The sequence below is a fragment of the Corythoichthys intestinalis genome, chromosome 20 (assembly GCF_030265065.1).
Source record: "Corythoichthys intestinalis isolate RoL2023-P3 chromosome 20, ASM3026506v1, whole genome shotgun sequence".
NCBI classification, from domain to species: domain Eukaryota; kingdom Metazoa; phylum Chordata; class Actinopteri; order Syngnathiformes; family Syngnathidae; genus Corythoichthys; species Corythoichthys intestinalis.
The window spans coordinates 19,507,177-19,526,385 of record NC_080414.1 but is presented as its reverse complement, the minus strand read 5'-3'; the positions used below and the strand labels follow the sequence as shown (position 1 = coordinate 19,526,385).

At 39.5% G+C, this 19,209-nt stretch overlaps 2 protein-coding genes across 2 annotated transcripts in view; one reads left to right on the top strand and one right to left on the bottom strand.

Annotated features, from left to right (window-relative positions):
• Positions 1-6,760, top strand: part of ccdc191 (coiled-coil domain containing 191) — a 20,091-nt gene extending 13,331 nt beyond the window's left edge. The window contains exons 15-16 of the mRNA XM_057824292.1: positions 4,623-4,777; positions 6,384-6,760. Of these exons, the coding sequence (XP_057680275.1) occupies positions 4,623-4,777; positions 6,384-6,525 (297 nt within the window). The 3' untranslated portion in view covers positions 6,526-6,760. The remainder of the gene's footprint in view (positions 1-4,622; positions 4,778-6,383) is intronic.
• zdhhc23b (zinc finger DHHC-type palmitoyltransferase 23b) lies at positions 6,586-19,209 on the bottom strand. The gene is made up of 6 exons (XM_057824298.1): positions 19,023-19,209; positions 16,056-16,195; positions 13,551-14,150; positions 13,237-13,404; positions 9,756-10,001; positions 6,586-7,053 (listed from the first exon to the last, which is right to left on the bottom strand). The coding sequence occupies exons 2-6, from the start codon at positions 16,184-16,186 to the stop codon at positions 7,017-7,019; spliced, it is 1,182 nt and encodes a 393-aa protein (XP_057680281.1). The 5' UTR covers positions 16,187-16,195; positions 19,023-19,209; the 3' UTR covers positions 6,586-7,016.

The following is a 19,209-nucleotide window of genomic DNA, read 5'->3' as shown; positions in this document are numbered from 1 at the left end:
TCCCTCCAGAGATTTTCTATGGGGTTGAGATCTGGAGACTGGCTAGGCCACTCCAGGACCTTGAAATGCTTCTTACGAAGTCACTCCTTTGTTGCCCTGGCTGTGTGTTTGGGATCATTGTCATGCTGAAAGACCCAGCCACGTCTTATCTTCAATGCCCTTGCTGATGGAAGGACATTTTCACTCAAAATCTCTCGATACATGGCCCCATTCATTCTTTCCTTTACACAGATCAGTCGTCCTGGTCCTTTTGCAGAAAAACAGCCCCAAAGCATAATGTTTCCACCCCCATGCTTCACAGTGGGTATGGTGTTCTTCGCATGCAATTCAGTATTCTTTCTTCTTCAAACACGAGAACCTGTGTTTCTACCAAAAAGTTCTATTTTGATTTCATCTGACCATAACACATTCTCACATTCCTCCTCTGGATCATCCAAATGCTCTCTAGCGAACCACAGACGGGCCTGGACGTGTACTGGCTTCAGCAGGGGGACACGTCTGGCAGTGTAGGATTTAAGTCCCTGGCGGCGCATTGTGTTATTGATAGTAGGCTTTGTTACTGTGGTCCCAGCTCTCTGTAGGTCATTCACTAGGTCCCCCCGTGTGGTTCTGGGATTTTTGCTCACCGTTCTTGTTATCATTTTGACGCCACGGGGATGAGATCTTGCATGGATCCCCAGATCGATGGAGATTATCAGGGGTCTTGTATGTCTTCCATTTTCTAATAATTGCTCCCACAGTTGATTTCTTTACACCAAGCGTTTTACCTACTGCAGATTCAGTCTTCCCAGCCAGGTGCAGGTCTACAATTTTGTCTCTGGTGCCCTTCGACAGCTCTTTGGTCTTGGCCATAGTGAAGTTTGGAGCGTGACTGACTGAGGTTGTGGACAGGTGTCTTTTATACCGATGATGAGTTAAAACAGGTGCCATTAATACAGGTAACGAGTGGTGCCTCGTTAGAAGAAGTTAGACCTCTTTGACAGCCAGATATCTTGCTTGTTTGTAGGTGACCAAATACTTATTTTCCACTCTAATTTGGAAATAAATTCTTTAAAAATCAAACAATGTGATTTTCTGTTTTTTTCCACATTCTGTCTTTCATGGTTGAGGTTTACCCATGTTGACAATTACAGAGCTCTCGAATCTTTTCAGGTAGGAGAACTTGTACAATTGGTGGTTAACTAAATCCTTATTTGCCCCACCACATTTTGGTTTGGTGTTTTATCTATTTATGTCAGAGACTAAGAACAAACCTTTTACGTTATATAAGGGGTGTCAAATTCATCTTAGGCTACGTTCAGATTCCAGGCATATCTGATTCCAATCAGATTCCTCTTGAAATCTGATTTTTAGTGCTGACTGTTCACACTATTTTTTAGCAAGTGTCAGAGCGGCCGTTTACATGCTGATGTTCTGAGAATACGACACATTTTATGTTTGCATTTACATGGTTTGTCTTTGTTCAGTCTCCATTCGAACGATGTCGCAATTCTGCGTGAAAATGATGTAGGCCCTAGGAGCCAGTGCAATTTTATAAGGCGACAGCCAATGATGCACTTCCTTGAAAACAACCTCCTTAGCCCGGAAGACAACATACCCGCCCACTCGAAGCATTGGTGTCCACGCCTTTTTTTCTTTCGTTTCAAAAGGCACAAAAACACGAACATGAAATTTATTTAAATTAAAAATATGATAAAAACAGTAATTGCTGACGTTATCAGAGTGAGAGCGTTCTATTCATATGGTTGCGGAGCAATCGAATCTTTCATCTTTGGAGGCCAGAATCAAAAGTTTCCGTGTTGGCCTTCCGTTTTCACTGTCACTGTGTAAAGGTGAGGCCATTCCGCAACACAATCGTTGCGTCTTGGTGTCACGGCATCACTATGTAAACGGCCCCTAAATCAGATCTGGGCCTGTTCAGACCGCTGCACATTACTGACACACCTGGCAGGTTGCTGTTGGAACGAAGGAATCATTTAGCATAGAGTGACGTCACGGACAGTCAATCTGATCTGAGTTGTTCAGACTGAAAAATCTTGTCCATACCTGACATGAAACTACCTCACGAATGTGGTTCAATTAGTCTTGCAAAAATCAGATTTCTGTGCTTTGTGACCATTCAGACTACAAAAGACTTATCCAGTTTCAATATGGATGGGCTAAAAATCAAATTTTGGCTGCCAGTCTGAACAAGGCCTTAGTCACGAATAGCATTTTTTTTTTTAATTTAAAAATGTTTTTAAAATATTTTTCCCCCATTACAGTGGTACCTTGACATACGATCGCTTTGACACACGATCTTTTCGACGTCCGACGTAAAATTTGACTCGTCATTTGTTTCTACATACGACATGCTCGAAATACGACAGCACCGCAGACGGACGCACGGCTGATTTTCTTGTGGGAGAAATCAACACAGGTTTAAAAAGAGGTTGGTACAAGTGGTGTTACAAGGAAAAAGGTGACGTTTACCATTGAAATGAAGATGCAAATTATAGAAAACTATGAACGTGGGGTGCGCATCCGTGAACTGGATCAACAATACATCTCCACGGTCCTCCTCAGACCACCGTTCGACAGTCTTCATAAGTTGACAATTATTATTGTGGTAATGTCGCCAAAGAAAATCGCCAGCTTCGTCAGGTTTTTATCATTTATTTCAGAACTAATCCAACACCTAACACCTACTTTCCACCCCAGATGACGGTGTTCTCATAAAACGTTGAAAGCGTGCATTTAGGTACAGAAAAAAAACATCCGCCACATTAGAACACGATTCGTTACATTATTACAGGAATTATTATTATCATGTTGTTATTCCACCAGTATTACAGTACCAGCAGTATTTATTAAGGATTTAGTGTAGGTTTTTGGGCTGTGGAACAAATAAATGGAGTTTTAATGTATTCTTATGGGAAAATCCTGCTCGACATATGACCATTTCGACTTACAAACAAGGTCCCGGTACGAATTAACTTCTTATGTAGAGGTACCACTGTATTTATATTGCATCTTTTTTATTTACATTTTTAATCAAAAAAATACTCTCCTTTTTTAGATAAATTTTCAAAAATGTTTATCCATTTCAAATGTTAAAAAAAAAAATAAATCAACAAATATTCTATGATTAAATCAGAGAAATCTCCTTTCGCGGTCCATACAAAATGAGTTGGTGGGCCGGATCTGCCCCATGTGCCTCGAGTTTGACACCTGTACATCATAGTACTAACAATAAAAATGAGAACAACAAGCTAACTAGGCATCTGTAAATGTAACATTGATAACAATAAACCTCCAATTTACTTAAACTGGGACAAGTGGCTGTGAATGTTCATCTTACACTACCATTGAATGGCAGCCAAAAGTTATTGATTTAATTTAACTACAACACAACATATATTAAACCCATTTAAATGTTAACTTCTAGCATCACTTTAGCTACAGCATACATGTCCAAAGTCCGGCCCGGGGGCCAAATGCGGCCCGTGGTCAAATTTCATCCGGTCCCCAGCCTCTGTCATAAAATCCGGAACGTCTGGCCGGCACACAGACTTAATAAATTGGTCAGCAGTACTGTTACCAGCATATGAAGTAGCTTACACACTAAATGCTGCTCCTCATTTACCCACTAAAAGGCAGCAGCACTCCAAGCAACATTACCCCGTGTGACCCTTCACTCCCAATTTTCTAAAATGGCGACAACCAACAAAAAAAGTTGACTGCGACAGCCAACGCTTCAAGGATAGGTGGAAATTGGACTATTTCTTCACTAAAATACACAACAACTGTGTCTGCCTTATTTGCAAAGAGACAGTCGCTGTTTTTAAAGAGTTCAATGTAAGGCAATATTACTAAACAAGACACGCTGACATGTACGACAACATTACAGGGAAGATACGCAGCGAGAAATTGAAGCAACTTGAAGCTAGTTTAATTTCACAGCAGCACTATTTCGCAAGAGCCCGAGAGTCAAGGGCGGCCGTGGCGCAGTTGGTAGCTTGAATTGTCCTGGGACCGAAGCTTCAGCGGTTCGATTCCCGGCTATGATTGCCCACTGTTGAAGTGCCTTTGGGCAAGGCACTGAACCATAACTTGCCCCCAATGGGTTGAACCCTAACTTTCCCCCAATGGGTTGGCAGCGCCTTGCATGGCAGCAGCACCATTGGTGTGTGAATGGGTAAATGTGTGCTAATGTAAAGCGCTTTGGGCATTGTAACAATGTAAATAAAGCGCTATATAAGTACTCTCCATTTACCATTTCAAAAGAACGCCACAAAGGCTAGTTGCGAGATTGTTGAAATTATTAATTAAAAAAATAATAAAGCAAATGTGACACAAAGAAGGGCTTGCTAAAATTTGCTTAAAAATATTGTTCTGCGTAAAGGACGTCAGCCAAGGTCGGCCCCCCACATTTTTACCACACCAAATCTGGCCCCTTTGAAAAAGTTTGGACACCCCTGAGCTACAGTTATTTCTCACGCCTGCCTCTAAATGGCAAATAAAGATTCTCATTCACTCAATAAACCTAATGTGCTTGTTTTTAGAGGAATCCGCAGTACGAGAGAAAATCTAATGGTCCTCATTAGACTGTAAATGATTCAATTTTTCTACCTCCGTGACAGCTGGAAGACCTGTGTTTATTTCAAGAGGCGCAGGCAGATATCTTCTGCCGCGCCCACACGCTGAGGAGGTTCCTGCTGGCTCTGCTGGACCACATCAGCCAGCAGAAGCGGCTAGCGTCTGAACATCAGGAGCTGGCCGAGCAACACGACAACAGGTCATCTGGAACTCCGTAAAGTTTGTAGTTGGTCAGAAAAGCAATAAGCGTCACCTCCAGATGATGATAAATTAGAGTTTATATTAGAAATGCATTTATTTGCTAAGCGATTCCAGCTCCTATGCGGTCAATTAGGCTGGTAAGCACGAGGAATATTTTGCTGCTGGCAGTATGCCATCATAACAATGTATTTTGATTAACAGCATTTGCATAAGACGAAGCAAGGGGTGGGCCGTCTAGTGTCGGAATGAATTATTTAATCCCCTGCTGAATTTGAAAGTTTGCTCAGTTATAAAGAATTGTGATGAAATTTTAAGGTTTACTGATGATAGTGATTATGGTAGGAGACAGGTTATCAATCAACTGTGCACATTGTTCTGTTGTGAATTTTCCCGTTGTTCACTCCTTTTGAGTAATTTTTCGAGAAAAATGTACCTCTATTTTACTTGAGTAGATTTGTGAAGCAGAAAGGCGACTCTTACCCCGCTATTTTGGGCAACACTAGAGTCGTTACATTTTAAACCCTAATCACGACACCGTTATACCTAATCTAGTCCCATGACTCAGTGTCAGAACAAATGTGAACAAAAGTGGGTGTTATGAGTAGAAACAGGCCCCTTGAGGTGAATGACCAGTAGGTGGACGTCCTACTTATTCATGGGCCTTTCAAGACAAGCGTCCGATGTTGCTAGTAGAAAGTTTTTTTGCAGGCCCCTCCAGACAATCAGCTGAGTGTGGGGTGGATTAGTGATATTTTAGCACTTTAACACTGAATTCCGGCTCTGTGCACCATTTTAACTTTGTTTGACCCTCATGTCGTCCAACCACGACCCCTTTACCCCTAGAGGCTCAGGCCCGGGTGATGCCGCACCCCTCTAAGATTTGCCCCGCCATGACCAAACACAAGATTGCAGTCGGAAGTCCTATGATTCCGCCGGTCGATTCAATCACGCGGTGTCTTTAAAAGGCTGTAAAATTACAACCAAACTCTCTCCTAGTATTTATTTGGCACTGATAGACCACAGGACACTGGATATATGATCGTTTTAATCTCATGTTAGGAATTCTTCTCCTCTAGGAAGCACTCATGCTCTCTGGACAGGTGATGTTTCATTTCTGTAGATCATTCTCATCGGAAATGGATTATTTTTGTCTTTTTTTGGCCTACTACGGTCGTGTAATAATATAATATATAACAATATAATAAGTTCATATAGATGAAGTTCATTCATTCATTCATTTTCCATGCCGCTCTTCCTCACGAGGGTCGCGGAGGTGCTGGAGCCTATTGTGCTGAGAAAAAAAATATACCAATGTGGATATATACATATTTTTGTAATCAGACATTGTAAGCACTTAACATTACTTTTTTACTTTTCATAACTACATATTTTTGGAAGAATACTTTTACATTTAATCAATATTACTTTGAAGTAACATTACTCTTACTTGAGTAAAATCTTTGGCTATTCAACCCACCTCGGCACTTAAAGCTGTCTTTGCCCATGAACCGTCTAATCAATAACGTAAAATCTCATTAAGGTTTTGCCAAAGCAGCCGAACAGTTTAGTTTCTTAGAGCTTTTTTCTTTTATGTCTGACTTCAGAGTGGCGCAACGCCGATGCTTCCGGGCCTGGAGGCTGCTTCCGTGTGTGCAGCGAAAGGAAAGGGAACGCGAGCAGCGGAGGGAGAGGCTATGTAGGAAAGTGACTGAGGTGCTGCCCAGTTTCTGGTCACGTCGTTTGTGAAAATGCCTGGCAGTGGACTGACTCAGATGCCTTGTCAATCATTTATTGGCAAAAAGAAATAACTCTGGGGTACAATGGTGTTGGATTTTATGCTGAATATAACTGAAATTGACACGCTGGTTTCAATTTTGCAGTTCAGATTAAATGGAAGATAAAATGATAAAGAAATGTACTGAGTATCTCTTTAACACATTCGCTGCCGTCAACGATTCGCTACCACCCTCCTACTTCAAATGGATTGGACGTCTACTCATGACAAACTCAATTCACTACAACAACAACAAAAATTGAGAGTTTAAAAGGAAGAGAATTTATTTGTAAACTCCACACCTGACCTGAGATTTAAAGCCAGAACTTCCCAACGACAAGTGATGGTACATTTGTAGCTGTCGGCTTTCAGGAAAATATTGGTCCTGACTACCTGCGGCTTTTGAGGTAGGTAACCGCATCATGACGCCCTAAGGCGGGACGGATGTTGAAATGAATGACTTTCACGCGTCGCTCGTCGTCTCCGCTCCCCGGATGGCACTATAGGAGAAACAAACGACAACGCTTAGTGAGAAAAAGCCAAAGAGGCGGCTGATAGATGAGTATGGCACAATGGACATTGAAGGTTACATTGCGTGGCTGCATTAAAAGTGTGACATTAAAGACTGGTGGGTGTGAAAGAAGGTATTAATTCAAGATCCTTTACATTATTCTTCAGGGTCATTTTCTTCTCGACTGGTTATGTGAATTAAGATTTCAATTACTTCACATTTTGGGATTTAACTACAGAAATATGCTAATTACCGGTACTGTTTTTTCCCTTTATTGTTTTTTTCCCAATTTACAAAAAGATATTGTACTGATTTTCCATTTTTTTCAATGAATAAAAAAATATTTGAAATTAAAAAATTATAGAGTCTAAAAAAAAAAAAAATATCAAAATGATCTACTAACTATCATAGTTGTTGATTAATTTGAAAATAAAATATTTATTCATTTTCTGTACCGCTTATACTGGAACCTATCCCAACTAACTATGGACAGGAGGCAGGTTATACCCTGAACTGGTTGCCAACCAATCAGCGATAATCAATTAGTTGCCTCATTTGACTTAGTCGATTAATTGTGGCAGCCCTAGTGTTCTAAACCCACGGTCAAAAGTTACACTTTACCATTCAGTTGGACGAGAAAGTGTCACAAAACATTTGACCGAGCGTAATTCCTCTAGCATAATTCAGAACATTCAGTGCCAAAAATGCATTTTCATAAGGTTAACTCATTGGCCGCCACTGACGACAATAGACGTCCAATATTCATTGATTCGCTGCTACACCTCCCAGTTCAAATGGATCGGACGACTACCAGTGACAAACTCATTTAAATTCATAGCAGAAGGATGAAAAGCTCCAAATGATTGGACGTCTCATCGTAGTAGCCCAACAATACACATGTCAAAGATTTCCAATAAATGGCTTTCTATATTAAATAGGGGTGTGACAAAATATCGAAATGGTGATATATCGTGATACTTTGTATCCCAAAAGGTTATTGATATGCTCCTGCAAGAATCGAGATATCATTTTAAAAAGGTGTCAATGTCTAAAATAATAATAGCAATAATAATGAACTAACAAGTTGCTATCAAAATCTTCCACCATTATAGTGTCTCAGTTGCTACCAAAATCTTCCACCATAATAGTGTCTCAGTTAACTCTAAGGCTGCCTTGACGGTGCTCGACACCCAATCCATTTAGACTGGGAACGTTTGTTTGTTTGTTTGTTTGAAACCACAGCATTCAGTCATTCGGTCAGCTTTTCAGGGCATTTATAAGTCACTTGCTGTTCATTTTAGGGCATTTTCAGGTCATTTCCTGTTGAGTTTGAGTCACTGTCTATTCATTTGGGTGATTCCCAGGTCTGTAACACAAAATGAACAGGGAGTGACCCATAAAATACCCCAAAATCAACAGGAAGTAACTGAAAATCAACAGGTGAATGACCCTTTAATGCCTGCAAAATGAAGCAATTGTCAGAAAATCACAAAATTTGAAAAATAAGGTCTTAAGGATACCTTTTTTTTCAAATTTGTAAAAAAAAAAAAGTCAAAATGAATATGTGTAAAAAGCGCTCTAATTTTTATAACCCTTGCTATGTGTTGACTTGCATCCATCATTTTTTCCCCCTGTGTATAAGGTTAAAGTAATGCTTATTGACCTATCTGTCTAAAATGCCATGTTTTTATTCCCCCAATTATACCAGTGGTAAAGCAAAATTTATTATTTATGATAACACTAGCGGGTTTAATTCTTTTTTTCTAGAGCTGCTGCATATAATTAATATTTTTTGTTTGTAAGATGTTTACGTTGAAAGTTTGCACTTAAATTACTTACCTCTTTTGTTCAAAACACCAGGAAATACAGTAATTGAATTACTGCATTTTATTGTTGTCTGTCACTGGAGTTTTATTTTATTATCAATCCCATCCAACAAAATGACGGTCATATAGTAAGCCTTATTTATTTATTTTTTCATAAAAAATAAAACAACATTGGTATGAAATTTTGTCGTTTGAATTTGCTATTAGAAATGTGTTTTTTTTTTATATGTTTAAAATACTGTACGAACACACACAACAAATGTTTACTATCGTATCGTTTTCACTCTGTATCGAACCGTATCGTTCTTAAACTGTATCGAATCGTATTGAATCGCTCGGCCTTAAAAATGTATCGTTTTTTAATTGAATCGTAACCTGTGTATCTAGATACATATCGAATCGGCTTCATGCCAGAGATTCCCAACCCTAACATACACATCATGCTCCAGCAACCCAAAACTGAAACCAGACACTACATTGTCTGGCGACGTCTAGGCTCATTTATATACTAACAGTGATTGGATGTTTACTGGGGGCTGTGCGTGCCTTACTGTGCGCGCGCACTGACCATCCTGTGAATACACGCACACAGCGGAGCGAAAGAGATGAGAGAACTGATGCTATATCGTCTTCGTGTCCCCTTTTTGGCGGATTTTTTCCCACCACTGCAGATTAATCTGTCAACTTTTTATGTATTAATTTTGTGAGTATATTAAAAATGTGTTTTCAACTTCTAAAATTTTGATTTGAAGGGGCAAGATATTTGAGGGAGCATCCAAATATATCCAACCAAGCAGAACCCACACTTTCAAGGCACCACGCTGTCTCCCAGTGGCCATAACCAGAATAGACACACCATGCTTACCCGTCTGTCTGTCCCTCTGCCATGGTCAAAAACTCCACCCAGTTAGCACGCAGGCCTTGAGAGTAGACACCGGTGTACACAGCAAGCCCCCATAGGGCTCGGCGGCCGGTGCGCTCCCTGACAGCGGCCCGCGCTTCACGCTCAGTGACGTTGAAGCTGATGTTGAGCAGCTGCGTCAGCAACAGGTGAAGGAGGCCCAATGACACCACGGTGCAGTACCAGGTACATGTGAAGCACAGGGCACCACTGAAACACACAATAAAGAAATAACACAGGTGTGTCGTGAGCCGCATCATAGTTATAGTCTCCTTCAGAGGGGCATCATGTCTGCCAACTAGGTCTGCCACAATAACGCAATGATTATTATCAAATTATCATATTATTTTCCAAGGGCGTAGGTTTGATCTCAACATTGGCAGGGACAGAATGGCATAACCTGCATATACACTTTTTGCTTGGGACAGAACATTCTTAATGATCAATGCAAAATAAATCTATATTGACTTACACTAACTTTTATGTGTATTGGTTCAGCCTACACTGTTCAAATGAAACCTTTGTTTTAAAAAATTATTAAAGAAACATTTTGAAAACTTCCAGGAAAAATGTCCGGATTTTATGAGCAAATTTAAATTGCATTATTTGAACATAAATTATATTAATATGCACAATAAATTAAAGCTGTCAAACGATTAAAAATGTTAATCGAGTTAATTACAGCTTAAAAATTAATTAATCGTAATTAATCGCAATTCAAACCATCTATAAAATGCCATATTTTTCTGTAAATTATTGTTGGAATGGAAAGGTAAGACACGACGGATATATACATTCAACATACGGTACATAAGTACTGTATTTGTTTATTATAACAATGAATCAACAAGATGGCATTAACCATTATTAACATTCTTTTTATATTAAAACTTAATGTTTTCGTTTTAATAAAATTTGTAAAATTTTCAATCAAAAAATAAACTAGTAGCTCACCATTGTTGATGTCAATAATTACACAATACTCATGTGGTGCTGAAACCCATAAAATCAGTCACACCCAAGCGCCAGCAGAGGGCGACAAAAACACCAAAAAACACAAGTAACAAGTGGACATTACACTGTGCTATCATTTTAATCTGAGTGGGGCATGTGCGTTAAATGCGTCAAATATTTTAACGTGATTAATTTAGAAAATTAATTACCGCCCGTTAATGCGATAATTTTGACAGCACTACAATAAATACAAGCTTGTTAAACATCTCTTAACTTCCCACGAATGCAAAAAAATAATATATATATTTGTCTTCAGACCACTCCACATTGTCTAAATAAAGAAAATAAATATACTGTAACTGAAAAAACTTCTTTGTCGGGAGTAACCCAAAAAAAATTGAGCTGTCCTTCAGGTAAAAAAACTAGTGCTTTTGTCCACAAGCACAGCCAAACTCAACAAAAAAAATGAAAGCTCCAGTGGGCTGCTTTAAGACCACACAAATAAAATAAAAAGTAAAATTGGGGAGAAGGAGATAAAACTCGGTTCACTACAGTAGAAAACACATACAGGAGGACACTTCTAAGCAGATACCTACTTTTTTGCAGGTTAGCAAGTTCACACAGTTTAATGTTATGCTAACTCTGATACAGGTCGGACTTTCAGCAGCCAAATTTGTGGTCTGTTCCCCGCTTCCACAACATTGACGTCATTTTACATTTTTTAGGTTGGCTGCTGCTGGCTGAGAAAAAAAGTCTAATATCCCTTATATCTAATGTCTATGTGCGCTTGTTGGTGGGCAGGGGTCAGGGGAGGGGTCAAGTCATCAGCCAATCAAATGAGCGTTTAGGAGGAAAAAAAATGGACCGGCACATTTAGCAAGTGAAACGAGGTACATGTCTGAACATAATGAAAATAATTCACTTGATAATGTTGGGGTCAATTGCAACAATTAAAACATAATGAAAGACAAGCTAAATGACCTATATAACTGAAGTCATTATATATCGCAAAGTTGCTTGAAAGTTGGTGGGGACAATTTGGGCATCCTGAAAAGTTGGTAGAGTTTTGTCCCTACCGTCTCTATGCAAACCTATGCCCTTGTAATTTAAAAACATTGACCTAAAATCCACGTCCTTGAGCCTGTCAATAGCAAATAGTTTCCTTGTCATTTGTATTTATCTTTCATATACATTCTTTAAATTAAAATAGTAAAGAAGGAAAAACGGATAATATTCAGTTTAAAAAAACATTCTCAATTCAATTATTTTTCTGTCTGTATTCAGAGAAAAAGTATTTAAATTTGTCTTTATCCAGTTACATTTTAATATTTTAAAATAAAAAAAGGCACAAAATATTATTTTTTCTTTTTTTTATCAAAATAAGAAAAGAAGGTAAAAATCCTTTTTTTTTTTTTTTTATTTACTTTTTTAAAGCAACACTCTGTAACTTTTCAGTTTTGGTCGATTTTAGCGACACCGGTAAACAAAAGTGGTACTTTGCGTAAGATTGCGTTTCCAATGAAGACCAGCGCACAGTGTCGTAAAATTCTGATCTACTGGTTGCCTGCAGATGGATTAAACGACATTTCTGTTTCCAGCAGCTGTGTGAAGGGTGAATAATAATGAGGTAATGAATCCAATTGTGGCTAAACAAATAGCATGTGACGGTTAGCAACCGGGTGGCTTCGTGTGGCTAACCACCTCCCTACCCGAATTCGTCGGCGCTGACCATTTCGGTTGGGGGGGGGGGGGGGTTGGGTTGGTCATGCCAGCGAGTGAAAGCCGGGCCAATATTTATTCTTGAGTGTCCTTTTATCCTTTTTTTTTCCTCCTCAGACAAAACTTTTTGTCTCCTTTGTTGCCCTGCCATCTTTGCAGATTTCACGCGAAAGCGTTTGCATCGACTTCTGGCTTTATAATGAATGGGGAAAGGAGGAAGTGAATATGCAGTCAGTACATTTGTAGTTTTTTTGTGTGTGGCATGGTTCCTGAAAGTGATACAGACCCCCTCAAGAGGTGTCATTCAACTAGCTGTCAGTCGACATATGATCACAAATGTTATGAAAATATTTTATAAAGGTTGAAAAGTTACCTAGTGTTACTTTAAATGCTTTTTAACCACTTGATGCCAAATAATTTTCAATTAAAATTTTAAAACTCTTTTATGTGTTGTTTTGCTTTCAAGTTGATGTTAAACCAAGTTGAGAAAGTTTATGTAAGTACTGTATATTATCAGTTATTAAGTAAATAACCATTAAATAATAAAAAGGACAACGGGAAATATTCTCTATTTTAAAAATGTATATTTAAAATTCTGACATGTGGGAAAAACGTATTTAAATTTTATTTTAGCGAGAAACAAGAAAATTTACTTGAGCTGGCCATGCAAAATAATGGAGCAGGCCAGATGTGGCCCACTAGCCGCATGTTTGATACCGTTAACCCTTCTGTGTCCAATTAAAGGTATTTTTGATGGGACTTTTATAATTACCGGTATTCCTCATAGACTCCCGGGCAGTAGAACAAGGCGGTGAGAACGTTTTGCTCCGGACACACGCTCTGCAGAACCATAACGATCCCGGAGAAGGACGTGGACAAGAAAAGGATGAGCGTCAACAGGAAGCTGCGGTGGTTAGAACGGCCCACGCAACTGTCAATCCTGAAACGACCACATTTTTTAAATGGAAATTGAACAAATCAAAAATAAACTTAAAGTGCTAAATTGGCATCAATAGTATCACAATGTTGTAGGAAAAGTGGGAAAGACATTCAGGTGAGGAAAATGGGGTGTTCACTGGAACCAACCAGACACAGTGATGGTCATGGCGAAGGACACAGACCCCGCATATCCGACAATGTCCCGCCCTGGGGGGCCGGACCACCCGGCAAACTGAACACCAGTTCTTCCGGCTAATCTCCGACTCTTGCGACCATTCCGCCGGGTCTTTGAGAACCGGATAAGACTCTTGGTTTGGCTTCACAAAGCCCGGGCCTCTCTTAGTGTTTGCAAGGCTGAGCAGAGTGAGCAACAGGCCCACAGTTACCATGCAAATCGGAACGACGCCAACACCTCCGCGTGGTACTACTTCTGCCACGTATAAATAGTACATATAGCCCATGGAGAAAAGTGCTAAGCTGAGAAAAAAGAGTGTCCGGGCTTTTTTCCGGTGGGTGAAGTAGTAGTACCACAGCAACAAGGTCGGCAGAGCAATCAGAACCACCACACCGAGCAGGAAGTGGAACGCAGCCAGGTGTAGCATCGCTGGGAGGAGGATCAGTGGGGGGATGATAGTCAAGTCCACTTTGCGGGCGCCGCCCTTCACCCAAGGGACGCGGACGCGGTCACTGATGTCGGCGGCCACGCGGGACAGCGACTCGGGATTCTGAGGCTCCCGCTTAAAAAACCTGAAAACAACGGAGGTCGTTTGTTTTAAATCATTGGCACAAAGATTTGGCAATACATATTTATGGCAGAAAACACAGACAAGACTGAAAAAGCAGTTTCTGCTCTTGCACTCCTCTTTAAAAGAAACTGCTGTGTATTAAACCAAAACAAATGTTGTGTTTGATAGAACAATATGTCTATATGCTGCCATAGCAGATTCATGGCGCATTAAGCCCCCGAACTATTTTTAATTTGTCCCTTTTACCCTGAAAACCCCCGTTTACAGACGTCGCGCAACCGCTTTTGTTTCAACCCAGCCATAAAACGATAGTAATTCATTATATTTATTATTCAAAATGTCTGTCGTGTTTAGCTTAGAATGATTAATTGATGTCTCATATTTCATTAAAAAAAAAAAAAACGACTTTAAAAAATTACGTATTTTAAATCTTTTAAACAAATTATGTCACAATGAAAAAAATGGCGCCTGTAAAAATGTCACGAATATGTACCTCATAAGTATCGCTTGATTGTATTTTTTTGTTATTGTCGCATTTTCTCCGATATGTTAGATGATAAATAATCGATCCAAACAAAGAAAAATTGAAAAAAAAAAAAAACATTTCAAAGGGTAAATAAACGAAAAAGAAAATCTCGACCACTCCTTGATGTCTGCGATTTCTGTATCGCGACCCTTGTTATATTACCATGTTTCACCCATAAAATTCCAAAAAAATCCAGCTGTGGCCATTCACAGCTGTGTCTTGGCACTCAGTGATACATGCTACATGGAGTTTTTGGATCGGAACAAGGTAAATACGTGATAATATGTCACGGCGTCTGTAATTCTGCTCTCGCGTGCTCTTACCTCGAGATAGGGTTTTGATGTTTAAAAAAATTTTTTTTTTTTTAAATGCCCTCCTGTTCAAAATTTTTCCCCCAGAAAATTGAGATTTTAAGCTTTCCAATGATGTATCACACATGCATATCGGACAATTTTGAAAGTTGGCCAAATTGGGGAGTCTCAGAGGGAAACTTCAAGTCACCTGAGTGTTTTCCGCCATATAAACAGTGGGGAGAACAAGTATTTGATACACTGCCAATGGGTTTTCCCATTGGCAGTGTATGAGTCATGTGTGCCACAGAATTAACATTTGGTGCAGTACAAGTGTGGCCTCTCTCCCAGTCAAAAATGGATTGGTCCTCAAGTGCACTCAATGATAGTTAAATGAGTGGCCTATAAAAGGTTAAATGAGTACAAGCCAATTATCGTGGATAAACAGTAAATTAAAATAAATTAATTAGGAGCTGGGTACACACATTACAACAACATTGTCAAATAATTTGAAACTAAAAAAGCAATTAAACAAATATTCATTAAATTGCAAGGCATGCTGGGAATACCAGCATCAATTTCAGTGCAAAAACATACAAGGCTGCCTTGAGATACAAGAGACACAAGTTTGAAGTTTAAAAGGTTGCACTGGAGCAGATTCCTCTAAGGAATTAAATCGGGATTCCATACTAAAATGGCTGCCGAGTTGCCTGCCACCCACCGACGTATCACTTCCAATAATCTCACTCGTTATATGAAGCTAATAAAAGGTCATAAAAACGCCCCATTTTGTCCCCGAGTTCTAAGTGTTAATAATTGCCTTTCACAGGCACATGAATAATGATTGTCCCTCCTGATATTGAACATCTTCACGTCATCATTTTACCCTCATGATTATCATATAAACTCTATCCATACGGTCACATTGACTTCAACCTTCAAATGATGGACTATTTCTCATTGAAGTGAATGCAAACAAAAATGTCACTATACCAGCAACGGCAGTTATAATTTAGAATACAGGTAGATTTGATAATGAAATGTAAAAAGTACAATAATTTGACAGATTTTCACAAAGTTTCCCTCAAACCTGTCGCAGGCGTCGTCCAGGTCTTTGCAGTCACAGCAGCAGGCCGCCACGTGGCTACGCTCGCCATGTCTGTTGACGTACTCACAGCAGCACAAGTGCTCTTTTTCTTCCTCATCCCGCCTTCTCTTCATGTCTGATTGCTATGCATGAAGGAGATATGAATTAAAGTCTTTTTCAACAAAAAACCTGTTTTCCAAAAAACCTTTTGTCTAGTCTAAACCTGCCTGTGAAGCTCCTTAACGATAACCTAGGACTTAAAGACTCATAGGCTCCAATAAGCCACAATTGTTGTCCTTTACTAAAAGAAGTTATTAGAAACATAAAATATTGCCCATTGATTTAAAAATCTATAATATTTATTTTGACCTACGGAGGGTGCCATGTTTTATGCGCGCAACGGACGCTCGGGGTGATGACGTCGTTTGTCACTGTCACTAGACGAACACTATCGGGTTACTACAATTTCTTCTAAGCGGAAAGACGTCCAACACATGCGCACATCGGTTAAAAGCAGCGAGTACTTACTATTTGTGTTTTTATTGAGTCTTTTATTACCTTTTCATTGCCTTAAAATATGTTTTGCATGTGTTTCTCTGTCATACTTTTAAGCATTGTGTTGTGTTGTGGTAGCTTTAAAGCAGATTGTTGATCTGTTGACCACATTAGTCACGTAGCATAATCAAAACACCCTATTTGATACTACTGCGTTTAAGTTTTTTTAAGGCATCTTTAATATGTTCTGTATGTATGGATCTAAACAAATCAAGCTGAACGCGCACAGTAGTACTTTGGGTGTCAAATTCGCCTCTTGTAGCATGTTTTGGCAGTGTAGCACATTTTGGCAAAACATTTTTTTCCTACTCTTTTCTCGTCTCATCCCGTCTTTCCTGTTCATTTTGCTTTTGCTGCCCATTTTGTGAAATATCGACAGGTCTGTCATGCTCAATCAGGGATCGCGTTAACCGAATATTTTCCGTCGTTGACCGGTTTTTTTAAAACGGTGACGGAAAAAACTGAAGTCCATCTGTCATTTTGACAGGTTGCAATTCACACCCCAGACCACAGGGTGGCGAGTGAGCATATTAATTAGCTATTGTCTCTCTTGATGCATCTCGCTATCCTGGTGCTGACAGCGCATTGAAGAGTTATGGACAGGAGGCTTTGGAGCGCGTCTGTGACCACAGACCGGTGCAGCTGAACCACTGGTGCAGAAGGAGCGCATGCTACGGGATTTCCTTCCGCTGAAGCGGGTGCTTGCGGGTTCAGGAAACCCCTCGTTCAGAGAGTCTTGTCGACTTTTGATCAGGTCACTTGGAGAAATGTTCCCTGATTTCAAAACTATGGCTGAAGTGGCGCTTGTAATCCCAGTCTCCAGTGTGGTCGCAGAGCGCGGATTCAGCCTCCAGAACAACATCAAAACGGCCACGAAAAGTTGTCTGTCCGAGGCAAAAGTCCAAAACCTCATGACAATAGCCTCTGCAGCAATCCCACTTGAGACATTTGATTATGCACAAGCGGGCACGCAATTCAAGTCCATGCACACCAGGAGGAAGGTTGAGACTGCGTTCCGGCCACAGCAGGTGAACTGTTAATTTCATTGTTCCATATGTAGCCTACCTACTGGGGCCACAGTCAGCTGTTTTTGTCACTGCGGAGAAAAAGTTACATATTCATCTGCTTGATGTGTGATGGCACGGTGTGGATTCTCCGTTAAGCTTGTTCGGACAGAATAGTAATTAAAAATGAATGAAAACTAAATACGATTGAATATGTCATTATTATCATTTTAAAAATTTAAGTGACGGGTAAAAATAGATTATGACCGGATTTTTATGACCCTGTGAGTTAAAATGACAGACAACGAAAAAGTTTAGCGCAACCTCTGTGCTCAATAATGTTCATATCGGGTTCAAATTTAAAGGGTTGAACATATGACATGTTAATGCCGCTAGAGTCATACTCAGGAAGCACGGCAGCGTAACCATGTGTCGTCACCGCCCTGTGACGTCAACAACAATGGCGACCGACTAATTAAACTAATTTGACAAATTGTATAAAACCGAAAACATCAAGAGGGGTTTCAATACCAAATAATTTTAACTCATAATAATGTTTATCTTTTAAGAACCATTAGTCTTTCGATCCACGGATCCCTTTAAAAGTGGTTTGTGATTAACCTAACCCGCCAATGTTATTTAATTTATGGATGCACATACCTGTACATTCTCTTTTTGTGTCTCATATTTTGCTTGTATTTCATGCTCAGGATCAACAGTCACTTTTTGAAACTTTGCATCTTCACTCTGATAACTAATATTTCCCAGGTCTATTGGTTCTCTCTCCCTTGCACTCTTACCTTGTTTCTGTTCGGCTCTCTCAACACCATCATCTGACATTTTATTTGCATTTATGGCGCAGTTATAGGGCTTTTTTTCCATATCTACATTACATTTATGATGATAGCGTCCTGTTGGGGACTCTCACTGCATGAGATAGTCATCTCTAAAACGAGAAGATGTTACCATTTAAGACATATGTTGTAAAAATGTATATGATTCTTCATTTATTGGGTATTCTTGACGGTAGCAAAATTGCACGTGTCGTTTTTTATGCTAGTTGTCACACACAGTCCTGTCACAAGTGTTTTGAGATGCTATGGTAGAGCTTCTTAGCAACAATCATTAAAGTCACTTGTTTCTTATCCAGTGCTAAAGCAGTAACATATACTTCAATTGATTTTAAATTATACATAGCATAAACAACATTATAGACAATTTGCCTCCCAACAATAGCAAAAGACCAAACTTCCTGCTTTTTCACCACATGGAAACCAATCAAAATGCGACTCGGCAGGGAGCAAAACAATTCCACTAACTTTCTGCTTCTTTCTGGCGACATTAACGTTACATGACGATTGTTAATCGTGAATTTAATGTTCAGTATTGTTCATATGGCGTCCAAACATACCGAAACATTGAGCTGCTACATGTCCGTCTCCTGCCGCGACAATGTTTCCGGTGTCTTTTGTGTGGCAGAATTTACTAAATTATATACAAATTAGAAGTTATGATTTTATTTAAAGCATGGTTTCATAGGAAGTGTTTTCTTTCAAGTCAGGAGCTTTTTATATTTCTGGTTTAAGGCGGTGTTTAGG